We start from the raw sequence: 12,429 nt of genomic DNA on the forward strand, positions 1-12,429 counted from the left end.
GTTGAACAAAATTTCATTAAAGAAGGGTCATATTCAAAAGGCCATAATTTATGTTCTATTACATGTAGAGCATGATTTGCTTTTTGGATTAACTCAAAATTACGTCATTTTTAAATAACTTACCGGAAAGTTTCATCTTAAGTGCTGAGGAAATGAGTTCTTTTGAGAAATGAGAAATTTTATTCATAAAATTGATGTTAAACAAAATTTCATAAAAAAGGCTCATATTCAAAAGGCCATAATTTTGGTTCTATTACAAGTAGAGCATGGTTTTCTTTTTGGATTAACTGAAAATTAAGTCCTTTTTAAATAAATTATGGGCAACTTTCACCAAAAGTGCTGAGGAAATGTGTTTTTTTTTAAAAATGAGATGTTTTATTTTAAAAATTGATGTTGAACAAAATTTCATAAAAAAGGGTCATATTCAAAAGGCCATAATTTTGGTTCTATTACATGTAGAGTATGGTTTTCTATTTGGATCAACTCAAAATTAAGTCATTTTTAAATAAATTACTGGCATCTTTCACCAAAAGTGCTGAGGAAATGTGTTCTTTTTAAAAATGAGAAATTTTATTTTAAAAATTGATGTTGAACAGAATTTCATAAAAAAAAGAGTCATATTCAAAAGGCCATAACTTTGGTTCTATGAAAGCTAGAGCAATGATTTTTTATATCTACTTTTGGGGCTCAAAATGATCGTGGGACATCCCAGAAGTATATTCAGAATATACCTGATTTAGACTCTTATTTTATTATTGATCTCAAGACTGTCTACTATTCCATCATCCTTCCTCATTTCTAGATGACGAGGAAAATATCAGTAATCTCTGTATGGAAGCGACAATGCCCCTGGAACAAGTAATGGCGAAATATCAGGCCGAAATTTTGAATCCACAGTTGAAAGGGCTGAAGAACGATGTTGGCGGGAGTCGCGTATGTTCAGCGAGTCCATACTTGCGCAGTCGAAAGGGCAAGGAGAGAGCAAGCTGCTCGTCATCGGGCGCTGGCTGTTCATCCTCGTCCTCCTCCTGGAACACGAATGACGAGAGCGACGTGAGCAGCTCGAGTCAGCCCTGCGGCTCAAGTGCCTCAACATCAGCCGATCGAAAGGGATTGTCGTCGAACAGTCCGAAAAGTAGCGAGGCCGAGCAAGTTCTTGATTCGACGACGAGCAATGGCGAGGTTGCCCAAACTTCGGAGAGGGTCGCTTCCACGGGAGATGCTACTGCTGCCGTTGCAGCTGCCGAAATTTGCAGCACGAAATCAGTCGACATGCCGGACAGTTCGGAGGACGTGAAAGACAAGGTTTCGCCGAGCAAAGTTTCACAGCCGGAACCGAGTAGTCCGTCCGTTGAGGCGGAAGTGAATGGGGCGAGTTTATCGAAAAATTTCGGGGATGCGGATAGTAGTAGAGCAGCGGCCGACAGTGTGACGAGCAGCTCTTGCATCCCGGTTGAGAATGGTGAAGCTGAACAGCAGGAGAATATTAGTAGCAGTATCCGGAGGAGGAATCAGCGAATGATTGATTACAAAGAGCTGCTGGCGGACGAGAATCCTATCTCTGACGATGATGGCGATGAGGATGAGGATGACGAGGAGAATGATGAGTCCTTTATGGGAGTTCGTGGAAAGTAAGAGTCTTTTTTTTGTTGTTGTTTCTTTAATCCCTTCGTTGGAATTGACGCAAAATGCGTCAATTTTCTGGTTTTTCTTTCCTATTTAACTTACTCTGATTTTGCATTTAAGTCTTACTCGGGGGATTTTTTTTTTGTTTTTTGGGTCGCTGAATCCGAATCTGTAGTCAAAATGGCGGATCCATTATGGTGGACGAAAAAACAAAAATGGCTCGATTTGGATCAATCTCGGTACTTGCTGGTTTTGAGGTCGCTGAATCAGAATTTTGACTTCACTTTCGGATACAGCGACCCCGAAAACCCGTAAGTACCAAAATTGATTCAAATCAAACCGTTTTTTTTTTATTTATTTATTTGTTTTCTTCCGTCATATTGGATCCGACATTTTCGATTTTTTTTACTTCAGATTCGGATTCAGCGACCACAAAAACCCCCAGTGTCGAGAATTAATCTTTTCACATTTCTCTCTAAGTATTAATTTCGAATAATATTAGATTTAGTGAATTATTTATTTTAATTGATAATCACATTAATTTCGTAATTTAGATTCAAATTATTTATGTATTTTAATTAAAATTAAATGTTAATTTAAATTAAATTTCAAAAATATTTGCGGTCTTTCATAAAGGGAGGAATCAAAGTCTAAAGATTCGATTCTTCTATTCCTAGGATGAATGGTTTTGGTACAAAATTTATCTTTTTGTCTAAAAATTTATGTGTTTAGGTGAAACTTCAACTTTTTCGTTGAGAATTCTTGAATTTGATAAAAAAAATGCGTCTTTCTTGATAGTAAATTAATGTTTTTTGTTTGCAAATTCATATTCCTAAGTTGAAAATTCAACTTTTTGGTTGAGAATTATTGAATTTGGAAAATTTATATTCTTGTTTAAAAATTAATATTTTCGTTTAAAAATCAATCTTTTTTAGTTAAACATTCCAATTTCAGGTTGAGCCTTTTTTGAATTCGTTTTTTTTTATTTGATAGAAAATTAATCTTTTTGATAAAAAAAAAACATTTTTTTCGGTGAAAATTCAAGTGTTTGGTTGAAAATGATTGAATTTTGTTAAAAATTCGTTTTTTTTAATAGAAAATTTATTTTTTGTTTAAAAATTTAACAAATAATTTTTGTTTAATAATTCATCTTTTTTAGTTGAAAATTCTACTTTTCAGTTAAGAATTCTTGAATTTTGTTAAAAATTCATTTTTTTTTTTGCAGAAAGATTAATAAATAGGTTTCAAAGTTGAATTACTTTCTTCAAAATTAAAAAAAAAATCTTTTTGTCTTAAATATTCAACTTTTAGGTTGAGGATTCTTGAATTTTTTTGAAAATTAATCTTTTTGTTTAAAAATTCAACTTTTCGTTTGAGAATTCGTGAATTTAGTTAAAAATTCGTTTTTTTTTTTTTTTTTTTGGTAGAAAATTTATTTTCTTGTTTTCAACATTGTTCTGCTTGTTTAAAAAATTATCTTTTTAATTGAAACTTCAACTTTTTGATTGACAACTTTCTTAAAAATGAGATAAAATATTCTTTCTTAAAAATTCAACTTTTTTATTTAAAAAATCATCTTTTTTAGTTGAAAATTCAACTTTTGAGTTTAGAGTTCTTGAATTTGGTTAAAAATTCGTTTTTTTCTGGTAGTAAATTAAACTTTTTGTGTACAAATTCATGTTTCTTAGTTGAAAATTCAACTTTTTGGTTAAGAATTCTTGAATTTGGTTAAAAATTCGTGTTTTTTTTCGTACGAAATTTATCTTATATAAACATTAATATTTTTGTATAAGAAATAATAATTTTTAGTTAAAAATTCCAATTTTCGGTTCAGAATTTTTGAATTTTTATTAAAATTTATTTTTTCTGTAGAGAATTAATCTTTTTGTTTGAAAAATCATCTTTTTTAGTTGAAAATTCAACTTTTTCAGTTTCGAATTCTTGAATTTGGTTAAAAATTAATTTTTTTTTTGTAGAACTTTTTTTTTCTGTGGAAAATTTAACAAGTAGGTTTTAAAGTTGAACTTATTTCGTAAAAATTAAAAAAAAATTTTTTGTCCTAATTATTCAACTTTCCGGTTGAGAGTTCTCGAATTTTTTCGAAAATTAATCTTTTTGTTTAGAAATTAATCTTTTTTAATTGAAAATTCAACTTTTTGATTTAGAACTCTTTAAAGAACTACTTTCTTAAAAATAAGGAAAAATATTCTTTCTTAAAAATTCAACTTTTTGGTAGAATTCTCGAATTTTATTGAATATTCGTCTTGTTCGCTCGTAAAGTGATCTTTTTATTTTAAAATTCTTCTCTTGTAGTTGAATTCAACTTTTTGGTTTAGAATTCTTGAATTTCGTTAAAAATTATTTTTTTTCTGGTAGTAAATTAAAATTTTTGTGTAAAAGTTCATGTTTTTTAGTTGAAAATTCAACTTTTTGTCTGAGAAATCTTGAATTTGGAACATTTATATTCTTGTTTTAAATTAATATTTTTGTTCAAAAAATAATCTTTTTCAGTTAAAAAAATTCCAATTTTCGGTTAAGAGTTTTTGAATTTTTACTAAAATCGGTTTTTTCGGTAGAAAATTAATCTGTCTGTTTAAAAAATCATTCTTTTTTAGACGAAAATTTAACTTTTTGGTTGAGAATTATTGAACTTTGTTTAAAATTCGTTTTTTTTTTGTAAAATGTTTTTTTTTATTTATTATTAAAACTTTAAAACATAGGTTTGGAAGTTGAATTACATTCTAACAAATAAAAATCTCTTTAAAATTCCAATTTTCGGTTAGGAATTTTTTAATTCATTTTTATGGTAGGAAAATAATCATTTTGTTTAAAAAATCATCTTTTTTCGTCGAAGATTTAACTTTTTGGTTTGCAAATTCTTAAATTTGGTTAAAAATTCGTGTTTTTTTCGTTAGAACAAAATTTTCTTGTTTAAAAATTAATATTTCTATTTCAAAATTAATCTTTTTTAGTTAAAAATTCCAATTTTCGCTTATGAATTTTTTTTTGTAGAAAATTAATCTTGTTGTTTAGAAAATCATCTTTTTTAAGCGAAAATTCAACTGTTTGGTTGAAAATTATTGAATTTTGTTCAAAATTCGGTTTTTTCAAAATAGAAAATTGATTTTTTTGTTTACAAATTTAACAAATAATTCTTGTTTAGAAACTAATCTTTTTGTTCAAAAATTCATCTTTTTTAGTTAAAAGTTAATCTTCTTAGTTTAGAATTCTTGATTTTTTTTTTTAATTAATTTTTTTCAGTAGAAATTTTGTTTTGTAGAAAATTTAACAAGTAGGTTTTAAAGTTGAACTCCTTTCTTAAAAATTAGAAAAAATTCTTTTTGTCTTAAACATTCAACTTTTTGGTTGAGAATTCTCGAATTTTTTTGAAAATTAATCTTTTTGTTTAAAAATTAAATTTTTTGTTTAGAAATTAATCATTTTTAGTTGAAAATTCAACTTATCGTTTGAGAATTCGTGAATTGGGTTAAAAATTCGTTTTTTTTTTCAGTAGAAAATTTATCCTATTGTTTACAAAATTGATCTTTGCGTGTAGAAATTAATTTTTTTTAGTTGGAAATTTAACTTTTGGGTAGAATTCTTGAGTTTCATTGAAAATTCATCGTTTTTAGTAGTAAATTAATCTTTTTGTTTAAAAATTCATGGTTTTTAGTTAAAATTTCGACTTTTTGGTTGAGAATTATTGAATTTCATTAAAAAATTATTTTTTTCTGGTAGTAAATTAATATTTTTGTTTTTTGAAAATTCATTTTTTTAGTTAAAAAATGTAAAACTTGGTTTTAAATTTGAATATTCCATAATTTCAGTTAAAAATTTATGTCTTTGAACATTAATTTTTGGACTATAATTTGAATTATTCTATTCTTGTTTGAAAAGTGATATTTTTTAGTTGATAATTAGTTTTTTTTTTATTGAACATGAATTTTTTTAACTTAAAACTTTCTTATTTCAGTTTTGGTTGACAATTCATCTTTTTTTAGTAAAAATTAAATTTGTTTGGTTGAAAATTGAACTATTTCTGTTGATATTCATTTTTTTAAATTTGAAAACTTATATTTTAGGTTTAAAATTTAACTGTTCCTGTTAAGGAATAATCATTTTAGTTGGAAAATCTTTAGTTGGATTGAAAATTAATTTTTAACTAAAAATATAACTTCCGTTTTTTTATTTTTTTTTTGTAAATTCTTTTTAATTTATTTTTATTTGAAAATTCAACTCATGAAAATTTGTCTTTTTTAATTGAAAATTTAAGTATTTCGTAGAAAATTCGCATATTTTGTTTTAAAAAGCGACTAATTGGTGAAAAAAATGTTCTTTTTCTTTGAAAATTAATTTCCTTGTTCAAAAATTCTTTTTTCCGGTTGGAAATTCAAGTATTCCATTTAAATAATTATAATCTTATTTAAAAATGCATTTTTTTGGGTAAAAATCCGTCAGAATTCTTTACAATTTTAAAGTTTCCTCTTACAAATTAAAAAAAATACCTAAATTATTTTTTTTTAATAGTTCTTTTGTCAAAAATTAATTTTTGTTTTATTTGAGGATTCATAAATTTTAATTGAAAATTCATCTCTTTCTGAAAATAATTTTTTAAACTAAAAAATTAACTTTTCCAGTATAAAATTCCACTATTTTTCTGAAAATTCAATTTTTTTGGTTTAAAATTAAATTTTTAACGAAAAATTCAACTATTCTATTTTGATCTGAAATGTTATCTTTTTTGGATGAAAATTCAATTATTTGGTTGAAAATTGGTATTTTTTATTTAAAAAAGAAACTATTTTTTTTTAATTCATGTATTTTGTGGGAAATTTGTCTTTTTTTTGTGTAGAAAATTAATCTTATTGATTGGAAGTTCCTCTTTTTGGAAGGTGTAAAATTTAACAATTCCACTTGAAGATTCATCATTTTAGTTCAAAATTAATCAGTGTCATTGAAAGTTAATTTTTTCAACTGAAAATTTAAGCTCTGCGTTCTTTTTTTTTATAACATTAATTAACAAAATTGTTCTTTTTGGTTGAAAATTCATCTTTTAGGTTAGAAATAAATTTACATTCTTAAAAAATAAACTCTTTTGTTAAAAATAATTGTTTTTATTGAAGATTCATCATTTTAATTAAAAATTAATTTACTTTGGTTGAAAAATGATCTATTTGGTTGAAAACTTGCATTTTCTTTTGATAAAAAGTAATTTTGACTACCGAAAATTTAACTATTTTATTGAAAATTTGTTTCTTTCTTGGTTGAAAATTAATTTTCCTAACTTAAAACTTAATTATTTAAGTTTTGGTTGACAATTTATCTTTTTTAGTAACAATTACTTTTTTTTTCCGAAAGTTCAACTATTTCAGTTGAAGATACATAATTTTAGTTGAAAATTCATCAGTTAAGATGAAAATTGAAATTTTGAACTAGATATTTAAGTATTCCATTTTTTATTGAAATTTAACTTTTTTTCTAGTTTAAAATTAAACTATTTCTTTAAAATTCATGTTTTGTTGTTGTTGTAAAATTGTAGTTTTTGGTAGAAAATTAATCTTATTGTTTAAAAATTCATCTTTTTGATTAAATATTTATAATTTTAGTTGAAAATTTATCTCTTTGACTGAAAATTAAATTATTCAATTTTTGGATAAAAAATGATGTTTTTTAGTTTGAAATTTCTATTTTGGCTTTTCGTTTTAGCAAATGTTTGCGTTTTGCGACAAATATGAATATCTTAGTTAAAAAAAAAAAATGGAATCAAATTAATTGTGCCATTTTTTATTTTTAAGGCGCAAGGAAATAATGGCTAAGATTGGAACTGAAGATAGCGATGATGATGATGATGATGATGATGATGAGGAGGAGGAGGAGGAGGAGGAGGAGGAGGAAGACGATGATGATGACGACGAAGATGATGACGATGAGGATGAGGATGATGAGGAGGATGATGAGGATGAAGACGAAGATATGGAAGATGTTGTACCAACAGACTTGACTGAAGAGGTAAATATTTTTTAAAAATTAGTATTCTATCAATCATTTTTTTTTAATGCGTAAGTCAAAAACCTTTCACTTTAAGAATGATGTTACATTTTATATTTTCATTTTAAAGCGTACATTTTAATTAAAAGAATTTTAAAATGCAGTTTTCAAGGCTTTTTAGTTGAGCAACTGTGGATGTAAATTATTTAATTATTTTTTAAATCGAAAAGTAATTTCAGGATTATAAAGTGAATAGTAATTGATTTTACAAGACGATTTGGGATTAGTTTTCAATTTTCGAATGTTTTCATGGATGTAAATGCCCGATTGAAACTTTATAAACTATTTAAAATTTTTAAATAACTTCAAAACAGTATATTCATAATTAAAGGTTTTTATTAAATTTTAAATATTTTTTATGATTTTCTTAGAAAAATATAATAAACAAATATATTATTCGGTCATTTGTTGACAGAAAAATTATTTTTTGTGAACCAGTCCTTTTAATTAGTAACTTTATGTTCATTCTAGCAACAACTATAATTAGTTGATAATTTTATGGTTTTTTTTTTAAACAAATTTATTAAATAAGTTACTTTTTTAAAAACTTAACAATAATTGATTTGACAAAACGATTTTAAATCCGTTCAAAATTTGAGAATTTTCAGATTGAAAGCGTTTTTAAAATTTAACAAATAAATTTATTAATATATTATTTTTATTAATTTTTTCAGCCATTAAAAAATGTAAACGTGCGGTTAAAACTTTATAAACTATTTTTAACTTGAAAATAACTGCATAATAATATAGTCCGAATTAAAGGCTTTTATTAAATTAAAAATATTGTTTAAGTATAAATTATTCAATTTTTAACCCATTTAGTTTGAAATTTTTTTATCTTAGAAAAAGAATATAATACGAACTGAATTGTTTTACCTAGAAAACTTTGAATCTCTAGTATTTCGAAGAACTTTTAAACTTTTAATGTTACAATTTTCATTGTTATATTTAAGAAATTTATAATTTGTAATGGAAAATGTTGAATTTTCACGTATAAATAGCAATAAAGATTCAAAATTAATTAAAAGCTTGAAATTATTTCAAGTAATTTAAACGAAGTGTGTTAACATTTTTTTTTCCAGAATTTCTAAATATATTTTTTAATTAATCGCATTTATCCTAAAATTTTTTTAAAATCCTCTTAAAATCTTTTTAAATTTTCTGTCAAAATGACGAATTATTTTCAATTTTCCTAGGAATCTTAAGAAAATGTTTTCATTCTTTCGAAGTATTTCAGAATTCATAAAAAGATTCTAAATTTTTTTGTTTGAAATTTGCCAAAATCTACATTTTGTTTTATGAAATTTTAAAGCTTTTCAAAGATGCTTAAACTATTTAAAACGAAAATGAATTAACTTCTAGTTTAGGAACGGTTAAGTTAAAAAAAAAATTATTTTTCCATTTTTAATGTGTCTAGCTTAAAATTACTTAAAATAATAGAATTTTGAAAAATTTTTAAGTTTAAAGACCGGGAATTTTACAAATTGTTAGAAGAAAAAAATCTGTTCCACCTTCTCTGTCCAACTGTCTTCGATTTTAAGGGTTTTTTTTTTTAATAATTAGTTCATTTGTGATCTTTTACAATTATAATAGCATTCAATTTATAATGCGTAATTCGAAAATATTTTACTTCAAAAATTTTCCATTCAAGATTTTTAATTTTGTAAGCGTACATTTTAATTTAAAGAATTTTGAAATTCAGTTTTAAAAACTTATATAAGCATTTTGAAAGGTTTCAAAAGAATAAAAAACATTTTATAGAAAAATTGAAAATGAATTTTTATTTCGGAAAATTAATTTGAAGAGAATATTTAAAAAGATTTAACAGGATTTTTAAAAAATGTGTAGAAAAAAAATTAGGAAAAATTCGAATAATTTTAAAAGATGTTTAGAATTTCTCAAAAAAAAAAAAAATGTTTAAATAATTAAAATTTTTTAAAAATGTAAAACATGTAAATGTTTTTTAAGATTTTGAAATAAAACGTTGAAGCATTTTAAGGATTTTAAAACTATTTAAAATAAGAATAAATGTTAATTTAAGAAGTGTTCAGTTTATAGAAAATTTTAATTGTTCTATTTTTAATCTTTCTAGATTAAAATGATATAATTTTGAAAAATTTTGAATGCTTTAATTTGCAGCTCGGTTTTTTATTACTTCAAATAGAAAAATTTTTGGATTCAGATTTTGATTTTTTAAATTTCATTGAGCTTGAAAAATTTTTGCGAACCGGGAAATGACCGGAAAATTTTTTCATTAGTTAAAACGGCCATCCTGTTCATTGCTTGATTCTTTAATTTATAGTACTGAAAATATTAACGTGGATTTATATTTTTGGTTCTTAATCTTAATTTTTTAACTCTATAATTTATAAAAGTTCTACATTTTGCAATTTATTTGCATTTCATTTAAAATTGTTCATTTGAAAAGTGTTGGTACCCTCAATTTTATACTTGTAAATTATTGAAGCATATTTGAATACACATTTTTTGAATTGGAAAACTTTTAAATTTCAATTTTGAAAGTTTAAAATTCAAGAGTTCGGCTTTGTATGCCTCAATTTGTTGTTAATTTTTTATTACTTTAAATGAAAAAATTTTTAGAACAGATTTCGAGATTTTTAAATTTCATTGACCCTGAAAAATGTTTGCAAACCCGGAATTTTTTTCGATTAAAACAGCCACACTGAAAGATTAAAATTTCACTAATTATTCAAAACCCGGTTGAAATAAAAGGAAGTTGGACAGATTTTTTAAATTTAATTTGTAAATTTGATTTAATTTGGTTTCTTGGTCCAGCGGCCACCCTGTTTAGAATTTGAGTTTTTTTTCAATTTCATTGACCGTGACAAATGTTTGCGAATCGGGTGGAAAAAAAGAAAAAAAAACTGGAAATTTTTGTCTTTTATTAAAACTGGGCTATCCTGCAAATTGGTCTAATCCAATTGTTGGATTGATATTGCAGCCTGGATCGGACAGTGGTTGCACAGCAGTAGTAGCAGTTTTAAAAGGCACAGATTTGTATGTTGCTAATGCTGGAGATTCCCGGTGTGTCTTGTGCCGAGATGGTCAAGCGCTCGAGCTCAGTTTGGACCACAAGCCAGAGGACCAGCCGGAAATGAGTCGGATTGTAAAAGCTGGTGGCAAAGTCACTGCTGACGGACGAGTCAATGGCGGATTAAATCTCTCCAGGGCACTTGGGGATCATGCCTATAAACAGAATGCCACTTTACCTGCCCAGGAACAGATGATTTCAGCTCTGCCCGACATCAGGCATGCCACCATCGACCCGAAGAAGGACGAGTTTATGGTAATTGCCTGCGACGGTATCTGGAATTTCATGTCGAGTCAGGACGTCATTCAGTTTGTTCGAACGCGCCTCAAGCAGGATTGTCAAAACATCTCGAAAATCTGCGAAGAGGTTAGTGGTTTTTTTTTTGTGATTCAAGGCATCTATACTTTATGGAAAAACTGATATTGTCAGAGAATTTTGATGCTTTGAAACAACAGAGTCGAATAAGGAGCTGCTTTTTTTGGCGTAAATGCGAACAGAATGAAAAAAACTTGGGGTGCGAATTCGCACCAGTATACCTTTTTTAGGGTTAATGAGAATTGATGAGCATTTTGAATTAATAATTAATAATAATTCTTCTTCGGGGTTGTTACAATATCCCAATCTCTAAATTCTTCTAATTATAAAGCCATCAATACATCCAGAAGATTAATAATATTGATGCAAAAAAAAATTTCGAATTTAAGTATATTTCAAACACTTTTTAGTTAAGTTTTCTAGTCAAAAAGATCAGTTTTGAACCTAAGAAATGCATTTTTCTTTTTAACTGAAATTATAAATCTTCAAACAGAGAAAAATAAATTTTTAACGAAATTGTTCGTCGATTTTTCAATCCTAAAGATTGACTTTCTACCAAAAAAAGACTCATTTTCAACAAAGTACATGCATTTTTATCAAAAAAAGGTAAATTTGCAACAGAAAATGGAATATTTTAAGTGAATTTGTAACAAAAATTATGAATCTTCTACTAAAAAAATCAATTTTCAAGAAAAATTAGAATAGTTGAAAAATAATTGTTCAGCCAAAAGTAAAAGAAACTGAATTTCCAGTTAAAATAATCTATTTTCAAACAAAAAAATACATTCTCAATGAAATAATTTAATTTTAAATTCAAAAGATGAATTTTCTACCAAAAAAGATAGTTTCCATAAAATATATAAATTTTCAACTAAAAATGATACAACAATAAAAAACGCGAATTTTTAACTAAAGAATATCAATCTTTAACAAATGGAAAAGTTACATTTTCTGAGAAAAATTAATTCTAAACCACAAAAAATAGAAGTATTTTCCACTAAACCGTTAAATTTTCAACCAGACTTTTAACCAACGAGATAACTTTTCAACTTAAAATATAAATTCCATTTAACTTAGTAACGTCAGAAATTGAATTTTTGTAACGAAAAAAAAAGAAGTTTCTGCGAAAAAAATTGAATTTTCAATACAAAAAGACGAATTTTGTTAACCAAAAAGGATGAATTTTAAACAAAATAGTTCAATTCTGTACGAAATAGTTGCATTTTTGTCCAAAAAAGATCAATTTTTTACTAAAGCAGATGAATTTGTTATAGAAAACAAACGATTTTTTTATAATTGTGGGTCCGGATGCAATAAGGGCACATAAAATTTTTTCGTGCGAAAACGAAGTCCCCTGGAGGCTTTAGAAAAAATTTTCGAATTTTAAT

At 25.7% G+C, this 12,429-nt stretch overlaps 1 protein-coding gene across 1 annotated transcript in view; it reads left to right on the top strand.

The window, feature by feature from the left end:
- Positions 1 to 12,429, top strand: part of LOC117177745 (probable protein phosphatase CG10417) — a 38,268-nt gene that overhangs the window by 15,897 nt on the left and 9,942 nt on the right. Inside the window, exons 3-5 of the mRNA XM_033368648.1 lie at positions 803 to 1,631; positions 7,422 to 7,635; positions 10,637 to 11,092. Coding sequence (XP_033224539.1) covers positions 803 to 1,631; positions 7,422 to 7,635; positions 10,637 to 11,092 — 1,499 coding nt within the window. The remainder of the gene's footprint in view (positions 1 to 802; positions 1,632 to 7,421; positions 7,636 to 10,636; positions 11,093 to 12,429) is intronic.

This window comes from Belonocnema kinseyi, chromosome 8 (assembly GCF_010883055.1).
Source record: "Belonocnema kinseyi isolate 2016_QV_RU_SX_M_011 chromosome 8, B_treatae_v1, whole genome shotgun sequence".
Lineage (NCBI taxonomy): Eukaryota > Metazoa > Arthropoda > Insecta > Hymenoptera > Cynipidae > Belonocnema > Belonocnema kinseyi.